General features: G+C 41.6%; 1 protein-coding gene across 1 annotated transcript in view; it reads right to left on the reverse strand.

Moving 5' to 3' along the window:
- LOC142490607 (uncharacterized) overlaps nucleotides 1–23,884 on the reverse strand; it is a 104,292-nt gene that overhangs the window by 79,825 nt on the left and 583 nt on the right. The window contains exons 2-6 of the mRNA XM_075593024.1: nucleotides 19,404–19,506; nucleotides 19,147–19,284; nucleotides 16,134–16,193; nucleotides 9,856–9,948; nucleotides 3,907–3,960 (exon numbers count right to left, since the gene is read on the reverse strand). Coding sequence (XP_075449139.1) covers nucleotides 3,907–3,960; nucleotides 9,856–9,948; nucleotides 16,134–16,193; nucleotides 19,147–19,284; nucleotides 19,404–19,506 — 448 coding nt within the window. The remainder of the gene's footprint in view (nucleotides 1–3,906; nucleotides 3,961–9,855; nucleotides 9,949–16,133; nucleotides 16,194–19,146; nucleotides 19,285–19,403; nucleotides 19,507–23,884) is intronic.

Consider the following 23,884-nt stretch of genomic DNA (forward strand, 5'->3'; position numbering starts at 1 on the left):
CTACGGGACAATTTTGGACCTTGGCAGCCACCGTAGTTGTCTGTCCTGTCTGCATGCTAACAGTGTTTCCCAGCGGATGACCGGACGCGGTAGCTGGGCACTGTATGGATCGTGGAAGTGCCGGACTCAGCAGTGACTGCCAAGGAGCTTTTATATGTGAGTTTGTATGTGCATTTTATTATAAAACACATATGTTTTTATTCTGATACACTCTCCATACTTACTCACTGATTGGGGGAACTTACCTTTGACGAGGGGACTGTTGATCCAGTACTGGGAGAAATAGCCAGCTGGGGACTGCACAAGAGTTCCAATCAGCAGGAGAAAAGGCTAAAGATACCATTTGAAGATCATCACTTTCACAGGGCCGTGTAAGTAGCTTTCATCCACTTTTATGATATTTGCCATCACCCCTTATCTGTTTGTATGATTGAGGTTGTGCACTGATGGTTGCTGATTTATTTTTGGCTCTATCAGTTTGCACTATTATCTGCGCTCCCCTTATATGTTCCTTTGCAACACCATAATTAAATAAAGTAAGCCTGTATCAATGATCATGTATATTTTTAATGTATCATCAATGCAAGTAACGAACCAGCAAATTTGCCATTAACCAGAGCGTAGATATACATGTTAAACATGTATCTCAGTATGAATGTCATACAGAGCTCTAGTTGCTGCGCTGGTACTGGCCAAGTGTAGATGTCACAACAATAAAGTCCAAAGAGCATAAAATGTGTATAGTTATATACTGTAAATATATGTGATCTATAGTGAATCAGTGCAGTGAGCAATGTAAAGTGTAAAAACATACAGTATTGTGAATCATAGCATAACAAATCATTAAATCAATGACACTTCCAATACTACTTCCCTTGTGGGATCAGAGAGTCTGCTGCTGTTGTTAAAGGGATGTTAGGGCATCACAATCTACATGGGCAAAAAAAAAGAAAGCGCAAAACCTCTCATAGTGTAGAAGTTTGTATATATGTATTGGTTAAAAAGGTAACATATGCATGTACGCCCTTTCCTCTGTTGCTCGACTGCTAAAACTCTGACTCAGGCCCTCATTCTCTCCCGTCTTGATTACTGTAACCTCCTGCTGTCCGTCCTTCCTGCCTCTCACCTGTCTCCCCTACAATCTATCCTAAACGCTGATGCCAGAATCACTGTACTCTTTCCTAAATCTGTCTCGGTGTCTCCCCTGCTGAAATCCCTCTCCTGGCTTCCTATCAAATCCCGTATCACATAATCAATTCTCCTCCTCACTTTTAAAGCTTTACTCTCTTCTGCTCATCCTTACATCTCAGCCCTAATTTCTCACTATACACCAGCCCGGCTCTTGCGTTCTGCTCAAGGATGTCTTCTCTCTACCCCCTTTGTATCTAAAGCCCTCTCCGGCCTTAAACCTTTTTCACTGACTGCCCCACACCTTGGAATGTCCTTCCCCTCAATTCCTGCCTAGCACCCTCTCTATCCACCTTTAAGACCCACCTTAAGACACACTTGCTTAAAGAAGCATATGAGTAGCACCATAGCTAATTCTATACACATGATACATAAAGCTTGACCCCCTGCAGATGCCCTTACCAGAATGCCCTCCCATTATCTACCAATTAGATTGTAAACTATTCGGAGCATGGAATCCTCTTCCGAAATTTTATATTTTGTGTCTGAAGCACTTATTCCCATGATCTGTTAATTGAATTATTTATTATTTATATGATTGTCACCTGTATTACTACTGTGAAGCGCTATGTACATTAATGGCACTACAGTATATAAATAAAGACATACACACATACATACATGTACAAAAGAATAATAGTTTAAAGCAGTGGATATAAAAACCATCACTCCAAGTGGCAAATCAGGACTTCACTCTTCCGGTCACCAGATACATAGAGGTTGCACAAGATATCCTCCCAGATAATTACCCATGTCTCTCTTAGCTGCTCGGTGTCCCAGAAGCAGAGCTGTCCGCTCAAGGAGAGGGAATCTCCAACAGCTGACTAGCTGCCTAGTGAGTGCACACCCAATGACGTCATTGCTGCGTTGCCACTTCATCGGGGAATAAAGTTTGAAATTCCCATCATGCTTTATAAGTCCCATCAAAGTCTCTGATTGGTTATTGGTCACATAGTGCAATCCCATGTATTAAAGGGACAGTAACACATAAATATTTATTTATATAAAAATTATTTAAAAAAACATGGAAGATCATTTAAAACAAGAAACAAAGAAGTCCAGAGCAACATCCAATGTGACAAAAATACACAGTGAAATACCTATATATCTCTTGAAAAAAGGATCATTTAGGTAACCCTTTGGCCAAAGGGTGTAAGCCTGCGAGCTAGTTTCAAGGCATGACCATAACATCGCAGGTCCTAACACTAACTGATTAAAATCCTTATTTACCTCAATAATTAGAGGAAGGATGGTCCTGGCATTGAACCTGTCGCAACCAGCTGCAGGAAAAGAAAACCTGCTTACTTGGACAGTGAGGAGGGGCGAGCTTTCAGGCCATGACCTCACGTGACTGGTTTGCCCTCATTGGCAGAACCGCCGGCGGGGGTGTGGCAACGCCTCCGTTGCGATTTCCAAATACAATTTTTTTGTATTTGAAAAAACCTGTCATACAGCGCGGCTGCAAAATGCGCGCCGGGGTAGGTACTGGCCGGTCTGATTGATGGGCGGTGCTTGTGCGCACAGCTGAGGAATGCGCTGTAGAACGCACTGGGACCGCAGCCTAAGGGGCTGTTTAAAAGGACCAGAAAAAAAACACAGTATCGTCCAGGTAGATGGACATAATAGCATGCATATAGACAAGATATCAAGATATCAGTGTATATATATATATATATATATATATATATATATATATATATATATATATATATATATATATATATATATATATATATATATATACCACTATTATTAAGGTTATGGTGGGTAAAAAAAGTGACAAAACCCCTCCACAGTAAAGCATAAAGCAACTGTAAATATTACTGTATGTTTATTTGCATGTCTTAGACAGGTCTGCAACCCTGTCTTTCCCCATTATCGCCCAGCATACAGCGCTTCCACTGCAGCAAGGGATTCTGGGAAATGACATGCAAATGAGCACTCAGTGCCACCTTTTGTCTCAAGCTCGTATTACACAAGCAAATCCTCAAGCCAATGCATGCTGTTTTAAACACAGCTTTTAGACAGAGGCTGTGATGAGATGCAAAGCCATTGAACCCACTCACAGACATGTTTCAACCTTGATGGGTATCATCAGTGTGAGGTTGGTCTTAATGGCTAAGCAGTTTGAGACTAGACTAGGTAAGTCTAGGTAAGTCGTGTAATCATCTGGGAGGACATCTTGTGCAACATCTGTGTATCTGGTGAGCGGGAGAGTGAAGTCCCGATTTGCCACTCGGAGTGATGGTTTTTATTTCCACTGCTTTAAACTATTATTCTTTTGTATGTGCATATTTTACCTTTTAACCAAAACATATATATAAACTACACTATGAGAGGTTTTGCACTTTGTTTCTTTTTGCCCAGGTATAGATTTGTTGCAGCTGGTACAACTTTTTATTGATACTTCTTTGTAAGAAGAGTTTCACGGGAGTCATGTGTCACTGCAAAACTGGCACAAATTGCATAATTTTCATCTAGCGTCTATGCATGTCGGCATTGAAATGGGTTAACATGCCTTGCAATTTTCATTAGGGGTAGGTACTGTAGGGAGGAGTTACATGACATGTTTGTTGTAATACAGTCCCCCCATTCTCTGCTAAAATTTCTGAGCAGGAACATTTCCCACACATTCGTTACATGCTGTTTCCTCTGAAAATGTTGTCCTCAAAAAACAAAGATAATTATAAAATAAAAATGTTAAAAGACGACACTTACATCTGCCTTCCTTTCCTTTCTGCTGATCTGAGGTCTTACAGTCCTTGTTACCTACTGTAAAATATCAAAATCTGTTTTTAATAAAACTTCAATTTCCTTTCTAGACTCCTATTTTGTGTTTACCTTCTGACTATATATATATATATATATATAAAGAAGATTTTCAGTAGCGCCACTTGTGAAACCAGGTATAAAAACAGTGAATTATAACGTGCAAATATTTAGAGTAATAATGATCAAAAAAATATATATATTTAAAAATTGTCAATCTACCAGATTAATAAAAAACAGTGATGATGAAAAAATATATGTAAAAAATAAAAAGTAGTGTCGCTTTACAGCCGGAGAGCGCGTGGAGCTGATCTGAGGCTGAAAAATCTCTAAACTGCACGGACGCTGAGAGACTTTGCTTCTAACTATCTGACATCTGCTGGAGGTGAACCGGAGGTATGATCTATCATCTGTTCCATTCCAGGACGGTGTGGCCTTGCTGGTGGTGATTATATATATCACAAATTGCCTTTTTATCTTGTACTTTTGTGAGTGTTCTTAATCCCCTTGTCCTCTTTTTAATTGATTAAATGTACTGTTTTACACTATTGGACGTGCGCTCTCTGTTCTTCTCTCTCTCTCTCTCTCTCTCTATATATATATATATATATATGTAGCCCCCTGTAAACAGCATGGGCTACTAAATCTTCCTACTACTGTGATAAGCCCTGTTAAAGACAGGCCCCATTAGTAATCATGGGTTTTCCCCCTTGCAAAGCCCTGCCTGCTTGATTAATACAAGCCTGTCACTGCTGCCGGCCTGGGCAGAGGGGAGGTCTTGTTGATGTCATGAGGGGCGGGGCTGACCAAACTTAGTGCGGTTCCTGTGTGCTCTGAGCTAGTGTGTAAGTTTTGGGCTCTGGTGAGAGAGTGAGTCAGAGTTGCTAAGGAGTTCGGTCAGGAGAGTTGGAGGAGACAGTTCAGCCGTCTAAGGCTGGAGTTTAGAGAGAGTGTTAGCTAGGTTCCTGACGAGTAGGGCCTAGTGATACATAGGTGGATCCATGCCTCTCACCCTGCTTAGGGGGTGGGGGAAGAGCTAGCCCCACTCGTAGCGCCCTTGGTTACGGGTGGAGGCCGGGAGACAGATACCCTTCAGACCATCCTGAGGAGAACGATCTGGTGGGAGAGGAGGAGGAAGCATATCGTGTACCTGTATTACCGTGCTGCTAGGATGGCCCTGCCGGGAGTGAGTACAATAAAGACTCTGTTGCTTTCATCACTTGTGCCGTGTGATTCTGGAGCATTCACCCCGGGACCAAGGGGGTTCTTCTATAAGGGTCTCTTCCCATATCCCTGGGAATTATAGGAGATGGAGGCGCTGCACCACTAAGACACCATGGAGGCCAATACCTCAGAAGCCTGGTCCTGTCTCCCCAATAACATCGCGAGAAGCTCAGGCCCTCCTGTTCCAAACAGGTATGCAACACCCACCACCATGTAATCGTCCCTCACGCACCCTAGATACATCAGTTGAGTCTAGGGGGGGGGGAATAAGGGTTACATTTGGAGGCACTGCTGAGATATGGATGCCAGGACAGGTCAGGCTTATAGCAAGGTGGAACGGGCAGAGTGAGATGCACTCTCCGTGCAGGTGCTGGAGAGAGAAAGGTGCAATTGCACAAACCGGGGGTAGTCAAGGGAGCGAAGCCTCTCGCACAGTACACCCCGGGCGCCCTTAGGAGGTAGCGTTATGATGGGTGAGTAGCTATAGCTGCCCTAGTCCTTTGAGGCAGATAGCGTGAGGCAACTGCAGGGGTTAGCCTGGTAACCCATCCAGGGACCATGGCCCAGGGTCCGCGTTATGAGTGGCCAAAAGTAGGAGACGCCCGTACCGATGGAGTTGCCGGAACCTAGCTATCACCCACACAGACGCACCACAGAGCACTTGCACGTAGACATCGAGAGTACAGTGCATAGGAGTAGAGGAGTTCCGCTAAGCCTGAGGTAGAAGCTACCTCATTTTAGTGGGCAACAGACAGTATGAGGATGCAGAGTTTACAATTGGAGGGAAATCATTGTCTAGGTACGAGATACCCGTTAGACATGTAGAGTAGGGCACAGGCACATTTGGAGGGAGTATCCAAGATGGCGGCCATCCCTACATGTGCTCCGCGGAGCAGGAGAGGAGAGCTAAAATGGCGGTTCCCACCAAGCCTGGAGCAAGCACGTGAGAATTGAAAAAAGACTGTGAGACAGTTGTGGTGGGAAATGTGCAAGAGTCTGGCGCCAAACCCAGATTCCTTGCAAGAGGAGCGGAGCTGCGCGAAAGCCGAAAGCCCACCCACCTGTGCTGTGACTGGTCAGAAAGCCAGGCCACGTCACATTGAAGGAGAGAAAGCCCCGCCTCTGGATTCCACCAGAGGGAGGAGGCCCAAGGAGATCCAATCAGGAGAGTCCTCCCCAGCGAAGGGAGGGACAGGAAGTGAGAGCGAGGAGCTTCATTTCTGCTTGACAGTCACAGAGAGCGGAGCTGAGCAATTGAACTGTTCCAATCCTGAGAGAACTATGTCAGAGATGAATATTACCGTGGTCCAAGTACCAGGCGGCCTGCTGGTAATCCAGATCGAGGATAAAGAATACCTGCGGTGCCTGTGCGCCCATTGCAGGGTACCCGGCGAGGTACCCAGCACCAAAGCACGATGCTCCCTGTGTGGCACATACTATTTGTGGCCTACGGAGCCGGAACCGATGACCGATACCCCACGGGGTGCCTCTCAGAGAACGATATCGGAAGTGGCGGAGAGCAGCGAGAGAACGGCCCTGGTTCCCCGTTACAAGCGAGCGGGGAGAACTCAGGCCCTACAGGCTGTCGAGCCGAAAGAACCATCCAAGGAGAAGAGCGCGACCGCAGTGGAGGTACCGGAGCACACCAGCTTCGTACCTATACCCACTGGCTGTATCGCCGAAGATTCTGGTGACTCCCAAGCAGAGGAGCCGATCATAATTTCATCAGAAGAAGAGGTTGGTGTACCATCGGTGGCGATGCGCCTACCGGCGAACCACCCCAGCAGCATCAAGAAGGAGCAGCCGAGCGCGGACCCAGTCCAACAGCGAGCGCTGGTGTGGCCGGAGGCCTGAAGCAGTCCCACGGCCATGGTGACTCCCAGTGCGGAGGAGATGGCGATCGATGCGACCCTCGAGGAGCCTGATCTCATCAAAAAGCAACGGAGCGGTAAGGAGACTCCACCACCTCCTTATTCCATCCAAGAGGAGCCCGCAAACATGGCGGACAAGAAAGAGAGGCTTGAGGCCTACTTGTTCGGCCGTGAACCGGGTGCTCAGCCAACGCCCCTGTTGGTCCTCGACGCACTTCCGGTGCGTGACCACGGAGCGGATTGCGATTCTGCGGGCACACCTGATGACGTCATTTACGGTTCCACCGGAAAGAGAAGGCCGAGAGTGCTGTTTTCCTCACGAAGCATCGATGCGGCCCTTGCCCTGGCTACCCTACGGAGCCAAGGTCCATCAAGGGAGGCACGAAGCATGGCGGAGCGCAAGTCAAAGAAAGCGTCCGTTGGTAGCGGGATTACCCGCTTGCTGGACATTGATTTGGACGTTGCCCCAGCCCCTAGCTCCACTGCCCCGGCCACTGCCCCTGCCCCGTCACGAGTGGTGCCACCGGGACCTACCAGGGATAAATTGTGTAAATTTCCCAAATACTCCAAAGACTTGCGGGATTGGGATCTAAGTGATGAGGGGTCTGATGGGGAGATACCGTATTCAAGCGTAATACCTGTGCCTAACCCTGTACCATTTTGTCCTACAGCTAGAGGGAGAGCCCGTGGGTCACACACTCCAGCAGAGGCTGGGCCTTTCAGACCAGTGGTGCATAAGATGAATCCTACCATGTACATAAATGCCAAGGGGAGGAGAGATTGCTCGCGATCTACTGATGCGGGTACATCCGGTGTATCGTCTCAGGTAGAGTCAGAGGTAGAACGCACAAGTCATTCCACAGAGTATGAGCACCGTGACAAGTGGTGGGCACCCCTATTCACCGGTTACCACGAGGGGATGGACCATACCCGGTTCCTGCTCATAAAGAATAATGTTGTTGACCATTGGTGGGCGGCTGGTTCTTTCACTCAACAGGAGGTGGAGGATGAGTTAGATCATAGGTACAGGGAGATAGAACAAAAGCTCATTGTGCCAAGAGGCCCTAGTATTCTGTATGATGAGGTAGCGCCGGAAAAGCCTGTGTTTTGGGTACTGCCAAGCAGGGTGGGACGTAGAAAACTCACCAAATTGAGTAGGGCTGACAGAGCCATAGTGGCTAGATACCGACAGTCACACGGTTATGACTCCCCTTATGTGCCTGAGCCTATCATGTGGGAGATTGAAGAGAATAGAGACAGTTGGTTAAGGGAGGCGGTCCAAGAGTACTTACGAACAAAGTTTGGTAAGGCCGGTTATCACAATGAGGACAAAATTAGCGAACTGGTGCGCATATGGAGCATAGGGAGATGTATCTACATGCATAGTGTGAGTTCTCGACCAGAACATGGGTCAGTTCAGTCTTATGCTGTAACGGTCACTGATCAAAACGGCAGGAAGATAAGGAAGCCGGATCCTAAGCATTATTATTAGGTTCTCCATGTTAGGAGTAACTGGATTCAGTGTGTGATAATTACTACCTCAAGATGTTATGACCATGTGTGTGTATAACCTGTGTTTGTTCCCCAGGTTGTTCACTTCAGGATGGTACTGCCAAAGCTAGGTCCAAGTGGGGACCATTGGTTTCCACCATAGGGAGAGTGTAGCCTCCTTTAAACAGCATGGGCTACTAAATCTTCCTACTACTGTGGTAAGCCCTGTTAAAGACAGGCCCCAGTAGTAATCATGGGTTTTCCCCCTTGCAAAGCCCTGCCTGCTTGATTAATACAAGCCTGTCTCTGCTGCCGGCCTGGGCAGAGGGGAGGTCTTGTTGAAGTCATGAGGGGCGGGGCTGACCAAACTTAGTGCGGTTCCTGTGTGCTCTGAGTCAGTGTGTAAGTTTTGGGCTCTGGCGAGAGAGTGAGTCAGAGTTGCTAAGGAGTTTGGTCAGGAGAGTTGGAGGAGACAGTTCAGCCGTCTAAGGCTGGAGTTTAGAGAGAGTGTTAGCTAGGTTCCTGATGAGTAGGGCCTAGTGATATATAGGTGTATCCATGCCTCTCACCCTGCTTAGGGGGTGAGGGAAGAGCTAGCCCCACCCGTAGCGCCCTTGGTTGCGGGTGGAGGCAGGGAGACAGATACCCTTCAGACCATCCTGAGGAGAACGATCTGGTGGAAGAGGAGGAGGAGGCATATTGTGTACCTGTATTACCGTGCTGCTAGGACGGCCCTGCCGGGAGTGAGTACAATAAAGACTCTGTTGCTTTCATCACTTGTGCCGTGTGATTCTGGAGCATTCACCCCGGGACCAAGGGGGTTCTTCTATAAGGGTCTCTTCCCATATCCCTGGGAATTATAGGAGATGGAGGCGCTGCACCACTAAGACACCATGGAGGCTAATACCTCAGAAGCCTGGTCCTGTCTCCCCAATAACATCGTGGGAAGCTCAGGCCCTCCTGTTCCAAACAGGTATGCACCACCCACAACCATGTAATCGTCCCTCACGCACCCTAGATACATCAGTTTAGTCTAGGGGGGGGGATAAGGGTTACATATAGATATATATATATATATATATGTATATATATATATATATATATATATATATATATATATATATATATATATACCCATCTGACCCCGTACTATACTGTGTACCCAACTGCCTAAAACTCTTGTTAAAAATGTTTGACAAATATGTTAATTATCACATTTGATTTTCCTTGATTTTTTGCATGTTGTTTAACTCCCAATGTTATAGAACTGCACTGCTTGGCTGTACATATGTTATACAAACTTTCTACAAACCACAACTTTTCTTGGAGGCCATGGAGGTGTTTGATGTTTTATGCAGTTGTCTTTGTCCGGTGTCACCTGCATGTGATATTACAGTTGTTTCAGCTACAGGGGGAAAGCAAAATTTTCTATAAGTATAAAAACATTTGTTGTTAATACATGTTGGTGACATTGTAAAATGTAAAAGGTTCATGTATCTTCAACAGTGGCATAGAACACTCTGCATTCCGACTTTAAGCACACAAAAGAAATGTTTATTACCCAAAGTTATTACTTACATTCAAAATAGTACATACTGTACATGGTGGTTACATCAAATAAGTAATGGTCTTTTGAAAGAGGTTGCATATCATTCTTTTTATTGGTGAAAAACTTCCTGTCTTATCTTTTCTTCTTCTGATATTATCCTGGCTTCTTTTTCTAACTAATCTGTCAATTTTTATACCGGAAATAGTCCTTACTCAGTCTTCCTACTCCCAGCACCGAATATGGTATCACCATGTGTCTTCCAGAACAATCTAATAGCTCTCGTCAATCTAACATAATGCCATACTGTAGCTACTTATGATTGCAACAGCTTTAACTGTCACAGACCTTTCCAAATACTGTAGTTCTAAACAGCTGAATGTCTTAGCCTATCTCTTAACTTAAAAATATCTCCTATGTAACAAAATGTACCAAACATTCCTTTACTAGCAGAATAAGTCTTATATGTGACATATGCCTTTGGTAAAGAAGACACTTTGCTTGTCAAAATAATTCATGTAGCATCTGTTCTTATAGATTGATCAAACCTAATTCATTTAATAACAATATAATAATAATAATATGATTGGAAATCTTACAGACGTTATATGTGTATACATAGTTACATAGTTACATAGTAGATGAGGTTGAAAAAGGACATGCGTCCATCAACTTCAACATATGCTGAACTTAGACAACAGATACTTAATCCTATATCTATACTTATATATATATCTATACTTACTTATTGATCCAGAGGAAGGCAAACAAAAAAACCCAGTGATATATCATCCAATGATATCTCATTAGGGGAAAAATAAATTCCTTCCTGACTCCAAGATTACTCCCTGGATCAACATCCTTCCCATGTTTACTTATGTGGTATATCCCTGTATATCTTTCCTTTCTATAAAGATGTCCAAACTTTTTTTGAACAAATCTAATCTATCTGCCATCACAGTATCCATGGGTAATGAATTCCACATTTTAACTGCCCTTACTGTAAAGAACCCTTTCCTTTGTTGCTGGTGAAATCTCCTTTTCTCCAACCATAAGGGATGATCCCTAGTCCTTTGTACTGTCCGTGGGATGAATAGTTCTTTTGAAAGCTCCTTGTACTGTCCCCGAATATATTTGTATATAGTTATCATATCCCCTCTTATATGCCTCTTTTCTAATGTAAATTAATCAAAATTAACTAGCCTCGCCTCATAAGTTAGATTGTCCATCCCCTTTATTAATTTGGTGGCTCTTCTCTGCACTCTCTCTAGTTCCATAATGTCTTTTCTAAGGAGTAGTGCCAAAAATGGTACTCCATATTCAAGTGTGGTCTTACTAATGCTTTATAAAGGGTCATCATTATGTTTACTTCCCTTCCATCCATTGCCCGTTGTAATGCAAGATAAGATCTTGTTTGCCTTGGCAGCTACTGCATGACTTTGGGCACTATTGCTAAGCTTGCTGTCTACAAGAATCCTTCTCCATCAAGGATTCCCCAAATGTATCCCCATTTAATTTGTAAGTCACCTGTTTGTACTTGCTTCTTAAATGCATAACCTTACATTTATCTGTATTAAACCTCATCTACCATTTACCTGCTCAAGTTTCCAGTATATCCAAGTCTTTCTGGGGAGAAATTACATCCTGCTCTGATTCTATTACCTTACACAATTTAGTATCATCAGCAAAGTTGGAGACATTGCTCTCGATGCCAACCTCTTGGTCATTAATAAACAAGTTAAAAACCAGGGGTCCCATTACCGATCCCTGAGGTACTCCACTCACGACTTTAACCCAACCTGATAAAGTTCCATTTATGACAATCTTCTGTTGTCTGTCCTTTAATCAGTTTTCAATCCAGTTTTCAATCCAGGTGCATATATTTTTACTGAATCTAAGTTACTTTATTTTGTACACCAACCTCTAACGTGGAAACGTATAAAAAGCCTTTGCAAAATCTAAGTAGACCACATCAACTGCATAACCCTGGTCTAAATTCCTACTTACCTCCTCAAAGAAACAAATAAGGTTAGTTTGGCATGATCTATCCTTTATAAATCCACGCTGACTATTACTAATAATTTTGTTTTCCATTAGGTATTCTGAAATATTATCCTGTATTAAACCTTCAAGTACTTTCCCCACTATTGATGTCAGGCTTACAGGTCTGTAATTCCCCGGTTGTGATCTAGCTCGCTTTTTAAATATAGGCACCACATCTGCTTTACACTAATCTTGTGGTAATGAGCCTGTGGAAATGGAGTCCTTGAATATTAAATATAATGGTTTTGCTATTACTGAGCTTAACTCCTTGAGAACTCTTGGTTGTATGCCATCGGGGCCAGGTGCCTTATTTACTTTAATTTTTTCAAGCCGCTTATGAACTTCTTCCTCAGTTAACCAATTGTTCATTAATACGGAAGTTGTGGTTTCCTCCTGTGGCATTAATATTGAATTCTTCCCTGGTAAACACAGAGGCAAAGAATTTGTTTAATACCTCTGATTTTTCTTTATCTCCAACAATAATCTGCCTGCCCATCTCACACTGAAAGGGTCCTATATTTTCTTTTCTCATTTTTTTTGTTATTAACTAATTTAAAGATTTTTTTAGGGTTGATCTTACTTTGTATGTATGTATGTATGTACGTATGTACTGTATGTCTTTATTTATACTGTATACTGTAGCACCATTAATGTACATAGTGCTTCACAGCAGTACTACTGTATAACTGTTTCAGTTCAGTTTCTATTGCAATCCTTTTTTCATTATCCATTTTTGCTAATTTGATTGCCCTTTTGCAATTTTTGTTACATTGCTAATAATTCTGATACAATGCTTCCGTCCCTTCTGACTTCAAGAATCTAAACGCCTTCCTCTTCTTGTCCATTTCCTCCCCTACCTGTTTATTTAGCCATATTGATTTTGACTTATTTCTTTTATACTTATTACCCAAGGGTATACACTCAAAAGTGTGCTTTTCTAACAATGTTTTAAAGACTGCACATTTATCTTCTACAGTTTTCCCTGCAAAAACATAATCCCAATGTATTACTTGTAGATTAGACCTCAGTTTATTAAAATCTGCCTTTCTAAAGTTTAAGGTCTTTGTTGAACCCAAGTAATCTGTTCTTTGATAATTTATTTCAAATGAGACCATGTTATGATCACTGTTACCCAAATGTTCCAGGACTTGAATATTTGTTATTACTTCTACATTGTTTGATATGACCAAATCCAGAACTGCCCCTCTCCTGGTTGGTTCCTCAATAATTTGGGTCATATTATTGTCTTTAAGAACCCCCCAAAACCTGTTTCCTTTGTTGTAATGCTAACCTCATTGCCCCTGTCTATGTCTTGATAATTAAATTCCCATTATGCAAACATGACCTAGTTTTGATGCCTTCTCCATTTGCAAAAGTATTTTAGCTTCCTCAATCTCACAAATATTTGGTGATTTATAGCATATCCCTACAAATATTTTCTTTATAATTTTACCTCCACTGCTAATTTCTATCCACAAGGTCTCTACATTTTCATCATTCCCTTCATAAACATCTTCCTTTATAATAGGTTTTAGATCCGGTTTAACATATAAACATACTCCACCTCCTCTTCTACTTGTTTTATCCGTCTGATAAAGGGAATAACCCTCTAAATTAACTACCTAGTCATGTGCTTCACAACCACCATATTTCAGTAATGCCTATGATATCATACTACTCCCTTGCAGCTATTAATTCAAGCTGTCAGGCTTCTTGCATTAGCAAGCATGCATTTAAGTTTTTTTTCAGCCTGTACTATTATCTTATCTGCTCCTTCTTTTCTGCGCCCACTTGGTTTAGTCTTTAGAGGTTTTCTAGTATTATCTGTATTTACTATGGGTATCTCACTGCTTGTTAAACTCGCACTTGCCCCCATTCTACCTTCATAACCCCTTGTTTCCTAATCTATTCTATTTAGTTCGTTATCTGTTTCATTCCCCTCCATCCTAGTATATATGAGAATTCACCATTTTTTTTCTCAAGAGGAAGCGTGTATTCTTTATACAGTATATGCTTGACAATATTTTGTAATCACATAAATGAAGGCACATTTGCAAGGATTAGCCATACTGATGCAGCGGCCTTTAATCGAACACTTCACGCGTCATGTACATCGGAATCCCGATTTGAAACCGCGGGATGAATTCCAGCCTTCCCGCACTAAGATGCGAGCGCGGCGAGAGCAGAAAAATGAATTTTAGTGTTTTGGCTTTTAAAAACATGAAATTGACACAGTAGCACAGTACCACAGTACTGTACACATTACAATTCCTCTATTTTATTGCAAACGAAGAAACAGAATCCATGAAATTCAAACAAAACATCTGCGATAAGCGCTGGTGCCTGGGGCGATTGGCCGCGTTTCATGCTGCGTGGGGAACAGCAGAGAACTCAAAATCGGCGCCGTGATGTGTTCGAATAACGCCCGCTGCATCAGTATATATGAGGCTGTTTCTGAAATATGTGAGTAAATATCTGGAGAACTTTGACTTTGTGACTTTGGACTGTGGTACTGTGATACTAGCCAGAGACGGGCAAAACTGTACAAATCTGATCAGCGGATTTGCCTCACTATTTTTTACCAAAAACTGATCCACACACAATAATCCAAAGGCAAATTGGGCACTAAAAAATCCATCCGTAAACATCCAAATCTGCAACCAGATCCGTTCCGCCCGAATGTTGTTGAATCTGCCATCAGATTTGATCTTAAATCCGATTCCAGATTTTTATAAATCCGTTTGCGGATTCCGAACCCCTGAAATATGGCTTTTGCTGGAGTGCAGTGTGAGAGAGGTAAAGTGTGTGAGAGTGTGAGTGTGACACAGAGAGAGAGACTGTGTGTGAAAGAGTGTAAGCATGCAAGAGTTCAATGTGAGATAAACCAGCTGCTAGGTAGCACCATTGTCACAGCATGCTTTTGAGCTCTGCTGCTCACACCTTCAGCCCCCTCTTCCTAGCTCCCTTTAAAAGCAAACCACTTCCACTTCCTGGGGGCCAGTTCGATGTTCCTTGTGCACAAAAAGAAGCACACCTGAGATACATGTGAGATATGCCAATAACTGGATTGGTTACAGGCGTGAGCAGAAGAGCTCACAAGTATGCTGGGACGTGGTGCTATCCAGTAGCTGATTTGCCTCACACTAATAGAGCTGTTGCCCTGAAAAGCAGATGTTGTGGTTTCTGAGCCTGTTATTGCACCAGTCCCCCTATTCCTCACAACGTGGACTAGACTTGTTAATATAATTCTTATTGAAATCTTTTTAGGAAGTGCTGGATGGGAGTCATTTAATTGCACTTTGAATATCTCATTAACATATCTCCCAGATATCTAAGGCGTGCCCATTTTTGATCCCAGGTCTCTCTCCATATGTTAATTGGACTGAGGTTTGAGGGGATATAAAAATATCTTGAGACTCAAATAATATAGTTATCTCCTCTCTCTGTAAAAAATCACAATCAGTGGGGCAGATTCAGTGATAAAGGGAAAAAAAACCTGCTTCTTTGAGACTGATCGGTAGAAATCCGTGGCACATTAAAATTTCCCCAGCCTCTAATACTAACAGCAGTATCCTTTACAAGTAATGATGAGTTTTGGCCAGTACCTCTGGAGTAGAAGTACATAGTCTGTTTAATAGTGTGGAATGTTAGTTTTTAGTAAGGATTAGATGGAATGGACACATGCAATCCTGCCCATCTAGTGCAGCCCAATACATTTTTGGTCACGTTGGGTAGGGAGGTTGGCTGGTTCGAAATGCAAACTTGGCGAGCTTTGAAGTTCATTTGGTTGTTCAAGAAATTCGAAGCAAAATTTCCTATCAATCTGAGCAAGATTTTGCTGACATTTTAAAAAATTTATATATGTTTTCATTTCTTTCCATAAATGTTTTACAAAGCTAAAACTAGTGGATTTCTGGGAAGAACCAAAACAAGGAAACTATTAGAACCAAAGCACCAGTGACATATTCTTCATAAACTATCACTATAGCACTATAGCATACCTGATATGTTATCCAGAAAATGTAAGACTTTTTTCAGGATTAACAATTCCAAATAACTGTCTGAAATACAAAATAATGTTACCAAAATTATTATTCAACATTTAAATTGCAATTACCTATTTACATTCAGGGGATGGGTAAGAGTGGGCAAATAATTACGTTTAAAGTGATTGGGCCATGACTGTCAGCAAAATATTTATAATAATTACAGGCAGTCCTCGGTTATCCGACACAATGCGTGACTCAAAATGGCGTTGGATAGCGAAACGTTGTAAAGCGAAACAGGTTTTCCCATAGGAACACTGTTTAAATGAAACGTTCCGTTCCTGGAGGCATTTTTAACACTAAAATACACTAAATATTTAACGCAGGCAATAAAATATGCAGCACATACATAAATTATATAGTTTATATACTGTATTATATATATAATATAACATAATATATAATATAATATAACAATATAATATATTATATAGTATATAATAATATAATATATATATATTATATACACATAAACAACTTTGCAAAGCGTCGTAAGAGCATTGGAAACACCATTTTGGCATTGTAAAAATGAACATAGGTATGCATTGCATAGCGCTGGATAAGCCATTCGTTGTAAAACGAAGCGTTGTAAAACGAGGACGGCCTGAATACATTTATTACCTTAATTGACAGATGTTTGTTAAAATTGCTTGACTTATTTTACTTGTTGCAACTTGTTGCTGAATATTTAGAAACCCTTATCACGTAATGGGGACATTGGGAATGATAAAAGCTCTCTGCAGAATCAGACGCAGCCCTTTGCTCTGCTTGGAAACGTCCATTTAAGCAGGAATGGAGCAGACTTCTGAGACTTGTCACCTCCCCATTGCCTCAATTTAGATGTTTTCTCTGCTTTATACCTCTTGCTGCCTGCAGTTTGGTTGCCTGAAGTAGGGCACATGTTAAGAAGATTTGTGCATTGAAGATCTGTTTATTTTAGCACATCTAGTCAGCATTTAGTTCAGTTAGGTGTGTTCGTTGTGGCTAACTAAGCTTCTCTAAGCTTAGATGAGCATGAAAGGACAACCTGCAGCATCTGTTTGTGCGAGTATCTGTGGGAAATATGTGTAATCCTTTTTGGTTTATTGCCTCTCACATTGTGTTATGGAATATGTTGGCAAAGTAAACTGATGGGGCGGCCGTTATTCGAACGGATCTCGAATTTGAAGTCGATATAATCCCTAATTCTCCCCGGTTTCGGCGCGTTATTTATGTTGAAATGACCGCGACGGATTAGATGCCCAAAGCAGGGACTCCTGCTTTGTGAATACTACCGGCGTCTGCCTCTCACAGGCGATCGCGGGGGTTTTATTAAAATTCTAAAATTACAGTTTTGTAGCAGGTGGTCTCCTGAGCTGAACCACATTGATTTCAGGTTCGGGGACCCCCTACTTCCCGAGTTCCAGGCCCAGTTATGGAGTGCCGGTATCCCCGCCATGTTAAAATTGTGGGTCACGTGACCGCGGGACTAGAGGGATACGGGCACCACATAACGGGGCCTATATCTCAGGAAGTAGGGGGTCCCCAAGGCTGAAATAAACTTTGCTCATTTCAGGAGACCCCCTGCTCACGCACACAATAAATAAAAATTAAAAATGTAAGCAGCTTCATTACCTTAGCGGCCATGCAATGCCCGCTAAGGCAATGAAGGAGATAAGGCACAGGTGCCAACCCTGTGTGTAAAAAAACTAAAACATGGCCTACACAGTACAGTACATTTAAATAAATTCCCCTCTCCCCCCTCCCCCCGCACCACCATACATTACATTAATGGGCAAATAACTACAGTATTATCCAGATATGGATAATAGATTATTTGGCCCATTATTAAACACATTAACTAGCATAATAAAATAAATACAGTTCTTCTTACCACTGCAATACAGTATGAATCCCCTCCACCAGTAAAGCCCATCTGTCCTCCGTTGCCAAAAATACATAGCAAATACATTATTTTATTATGCTAGTTAATGTGTTTAATAATGGGCCAAATAATCTATTATCCATATCTGGACTGGCCAACTCCAATCCTCAAGTGCCACCAATAGGTCAGTTTTTAACGGTCTAGGACATTAGATCGGGGCAGTTTCTCCGTGACCAACCCTTCCACCGGTGCTTTGGCACGTCTAACCCTGCCGCCAGCCGCTTCATCGCTAAAGTAAGTACCTAAACTCCCTACCTAAAGCCCTTGCCCTAAACCTTTACCCAAAGCCCTTACCCAAAGCCCTTACCCTGATCCCTTATCCTAAAACCCCCTCCCTACCCTAAGTCTTTACCCTAAAACCCCCTCCCTACCCTATGCCCTTACCCTAAAACCCCCTCCGTATCCTAAGTCCTTACCCTAAACCCCCTCCCTACCCTAAATCCTTACCCTAAAACCCCCTCCCTACCCTAAGTTCTTACCCTAATAAACCCCATACCTAAAGCCCTTACCCTAAACATTTAAAACCCTTAAATTAACATTTTCCCATAGCAGTTAAAATGACCTTTGAGGGGGTCGGCGGTAGGGGTTCCAGCATCGGATCTGCTGTGGTGGAGTGTCCTCCTACTGCCGAATGCTGGCGGTCACTTGGCCATGGCGAAACGGCCGCAACCAAATGTCCTATTCTGAGGTTTTAAAGATATCCTTGCTTCAGCAGAGGTGGCTCAATCAAAGCCTGATTGAGCCCCTTGTGCTGAAGTAGGGATATCATGAAAACCTGACCTGTTAGTGGCCCTTGAGAGCTGGAGTTGGACACTCCGGCACTATGGGTTTATGTATCAAAGTTTCCCAGGTTCAAAACTAATACAATAATTGGTTAATAAGAGAGAGAAATATTTCTGGGCCTTTGCTGTGATAACTACGGGTCTTTCTTCGCCACATTTTCTGCCCCCGTTTTGCAGTTCAGAGACTTAGTACCGAGCTCTTCAATGTGAGGACATACAGTTGATGTTTCCTCGCTGTGACATAACTACACGGGACACTAACCAACACCAACAACGCCTTGTGTTACCAAACTGCACCATTTACTGCTGGCGGCGGCTTCAAATAGAAGCCCCTTACATGTCACACAGATTGTTACCCTGAGAGCTCTTATACCATTGGGACCAATATGTTTCTGTAACACTATAGAGAAGTGGAAATGGCAGATACAGCAGAGGCACAGAATGTGATACATCACATAACAGTATGAGGAAGACAGGGCCTATGTTGGTCTTGAGAACTTGAAATATACTGTTAACTACCGTTAATAGACTGATGTCCCAAATGTTGTTCCTTTTTCCGCTCTGTAATGAGAAAACACAGACACTTGTCATGCTTAGGCCGTGCAGACTTTATATTTACACTCTATGGAATAAAACAAAGGATTAGACAATGTGGCAGATCTGCACTTTGATTACTATTTATAAAAGTATACAAAGTGGCTTGATAAAATGTTATTAGGGGACACATTTTGCAACGTTCGTATGATGAAAAATCTAGTTAATTCAAGTGATTTTCTACTGTATATGGTTAGAGGAATGATTGTGATTATTTATCACCACGACATTAGGCACATTGCTGTAGAATATACTACTTGAATGATATATACTAATGAATGATGTGTACATTGAATATAGAGCCAGTTTATCTGCGCTGGAGAAGACCTAACAGCCGCTCACTTCTGTCACATAAGGTGTCTTCAAGCGCTAGTGTTTGGTGAAGAAGAACCACTTAGATAATATGGCCAATAATGTTATTTTTCTGATAGAAATGTATATTGTGTAAAAGTCATGTTTACTTAGTTTTCTTCAAAGAGTAATGTTGTTACGCAAAAAAAAAAATATTAAATTTGAGGGGGTTTGCTGGACGCTGCTGAATTTGGGGGAAGTTACTGATGATTCTACAACAAAAACAAATCTATTGTAATTATAATCGTATCTGATATTTGTAAAGAACTATGAACAGTATTATCAAAAAAGCGATTAGTTAAAGACAAACTCCAAAGCATATGCTTAGAGTAGAAACATTACACGTTTAAATGCGATGGGTTTTTGATCCAGGGGTCAATCACTAACATGCACCTATTAAACATGTCCCTTCCAATCATTAACTTTGGTCGTACAGTGACTGCCCCTTTAAGGATTGCTTCCTAGAATCTTTGGGCGTCATGGAACACTTTAATGGACCAACATTAGAATCCTTCTGAGATGGAATGATAGTCTACAGAACTGTCAGAGTCTCAGAAGCATCATGAATTGTACATCACGTGTAGGTTTGTGCCCAAGTAATACTAAGGAAATGTAGCTGGTACAGGGAAAACAATCTCACATCCATATGGTTAATACCAGTATTCTATTATAGTAATACCTTCAGTGAAAGTGACATTTACAGATACTGCTCTAGCGTCCGTTACAGGTACTGGTCTAGCGTCCGTTGATGTGCAGACCAGGCAAGAAAACATGTAGAGAAGTAAAAGTTCAGTAGGAAAACCAGGCATGGTTATCCGTCCCAGGGAACATTAGTCTCGGCTGCATTCTCCTTTCTGCTATTCAGCATGAGATGCCCCCACCATCACTCAATGACTATTGTGACATCATCAACATGGAAATTTTATCTCCATCCATCATCAACAAGAGGAGATTTTAAACTAGGATGGAGGGGGGAGGGGGTTGAAACAGATAATGAACTAAATGGAATAGAGGAGGATACAAGGTGGTATGGAGGTAGAATGGGGGCAAGTGCGAGTTTGACAAGCAGTGAGACACCCATAGTAAATACAGATAATACTAGAAAACTTCTAAAGACTAAACCAAGTGGGCCCAGAAAGGAAGGAGCAGATAAGATAATAGTACAGGCTGAAAAAAACCTGAAATGCATGCTTGCTAATGCAAGAAGCCTGACAGATAAAATGGGGGAGCTTGAATTAATAGCTGCAAGGGAGCAGTATGATATCATAGGCATCACTGAAACATGGTGGGAGGAAACTCATGACTGAACAGTTAATTTAGAGGGTTATTCCCTTTTTTGGAAGGATCAAACAAATAGAAGGGGAGGTGGAGTATGTTTATATGTTAAACCGGATCTAAAACCTATTAAAAGGGATGATGTCTATGAAGGGAATGATGAAAATGTAGAGACTTTGTGGATAGAAATTAGCAGTGGAGATAAAAGTATAAAGAAAATGTTTGTGGGAACATGCTATCAACCACCAAATATCTGTGAGATTGAGGAAGCTAAAATACTTTTGCAAATGGAGAAGGCATCAAAACTGGGTCATGTTTGCATAATGGGGGATTTTAATTATCCAGACATAGACTGGGGCAATGAGATTAGCATTACAACAAAAGGAAACAGTTTTTTGGGTGTGCTTAAAGACAATTATATTGCCAAATAATCGAGGAACCAACCAGGAGAGGGGCAGTACTGGATTTGGTCATATCAAACAATGTAGAAGTAATAACAAATATTCAAGTCCTGGAACATTTGGGTAACAGTGATCATAACATGGTCTCATTTGAAATAAATGATCAAAAAACAGATTACTTGGGTTCAACAAAGGCCTTAAACTTTAGTAAGGCAGATTTTAATAAACTGAGGTCTAATACACTGGGATGATGTTTTTGCAGGGAAAATGTAGAAGATAAATGGGCAGTCTTTAAAACATTGTTAGAAAAGATCACTTATCAGTGTATACCCTTGGGTAATAAGTATAAAAGAAATAAGTCAAAACCAATGTGGATAAATAAACAGATAGGGGAGGAAATGGACAAGAAGAGGAAGGCGTTTAGATTCTTTAAGTCAGAAGGGACGGAGACATCGTATCAGAATTATAAGGAATGTCACAAAAATTGCAAAAGGGCAATCAAATTAGCAAAAATGGATAATGAAAAAAGGATTGCAATAGAAAGTAAGGTCAACCCTAAAAAGTTATTTAAGTATCTTAATAACAAAAAAAATGAGAAAAGAAAATATAGTACCCTTTCAGTGTGAGATGGGTAGGCAGATTATTAGAGATAAGGAAAAAGCAGAGCTATTAAACAAATGTTTTGCCTCTGTGTTTACCAGGGAAGTATCCAGTTCAATAGTAGTGCCGCAGGAGGAAGCCACAACCTCCATATTAATGAACAATTGGTTAACTGAGGAAGAAGTTCATAAGCAACTTGAAAAAATTAAAGTAAATAAGGCACCTGGCCTCGATGGCATACATCCAAGAGTTCTCAAGGAGTTAAGCTCAGTAATAGCCAAGCCAATATATTTAATATTAAAGGACTCCATTTCCACAGGCTCAGTACTACAAGGTTGGCGTAAAGCAGACGTGGTGCCTATATTTAAAAAGGGAGTTAGATCACAACCGGAAAATTACAAACCTGTAAGCCTGACTACAATAGTGGGGAAACTACTTGAATGTTTAATAAGGGATAATATTCAGGAATACCTAATGGAAAACAAAATTATTAGTAATAGTCAGCATGGATTTATGAAGGATAGATCATGCCAAAGTAACCTAATTTGTTTCTTTGAGGAGGTAAGTAGGAATTTAGACCAGGGTAATGCAGTTGATGTGGTCTACTTAGATTTTGCAAAGGCTTTTGATACGGTTTCAAACAAGAGGTAAGTGTACAAAATAAAGAAAATTGGACTCAGTAATAATATATGCACCTGGATTGAAAATTGGTTTAAGGACATACAACAGAAGGTTGTCATAAATGGAACTTTTTCAGGTTGGGCTAAAGTCGTGAGTGGAGTACCTCAGGGATCGGTACTGGGACCCCTGCTTTTTAACTTGTTTATTAATGACCTTGAGGTTGGGATCGAGAGCAAAGTCTCCATCTTTGCTGATGATACTAAATTGTGTAAGGTAAGAGTATCAGAGCAGGATGTAATTTCTCTTCAGAAGGACTTGGAGAAACTGGAAAAGTGGGCAGTAAATGACAGATGAGGTTTAATACAGATAAATGTAAGATTATGCATTTAGGATGCAAGAATAAAAAGGCAACTTACAAATTAAATGGAGATATATTGGGGAAATCCTTGATGGAGAAGGATTTAAGAGTGCTTGTAGACAGCAGGTTTAGCAATAGTGCCCAAAGTCATGCAGTAGCTGCAAAGGCAAACAAAATCTTATCTTGCATCAAACAGGCAAGGAGGGAAGGGAAGTAAACATAATTATGCCCCTTTACAAAGCATTATTAAGACCACAACTTGAATATGGAGTACAATTTTTGCACCAATCCTAAGGAAAGACATTATGAAACTAGAGAGTGCAGAGAAGAGCCACCAAATTAATAAAGGGGATGGACAATCTAACTTATGAGGAGAGGCTAGCTAAATTAGATTTATTTACATTAGAAAAGAGGCGTCTAAGAGGGGATATGATAACTATATACAAATATATTCGGGGACAATACAAGGAGCTTTCAAAATAACTATTCATCCCATGGGCAGTACAGAGGACTCTGGCCATCCCTTCAGGTTGGAGGAAAATAAATTTCACCAGCAACAAAGGAAAGGGTTCTTTACAGTAAGGGCAGTTAAAATGTGGAATTCATTACCCATGGAGACAGTGATGGCAGATACAATAGATTTGTTCAAAAAAAGGTTGGAAATCTTTTTATATGGGAAAGGTTTACAGGGATATACCAAATAAGTATACATGGGAAGGGTGTTGATCCAGGGATTAATCCGATTGCCAATTCTTGGAGTCAGGAAGGAATTTATTTTTCCCCTTATGAGATATATCATC

Source organism: Ascaphus truei, chromosome 3 (genome assembly GCF_040206685.1).
Source record: "Ascaphus truei isolate aAscTru1 chromosome 3, aAscTru1.hap1, whole genome shotgun sequence".
Lineage (NCBI taxonomy): Eukaryota > Metazoa > Chordata > Amphibia > Anura > Ascaphidae > Ascaphus > Ascaphus truei.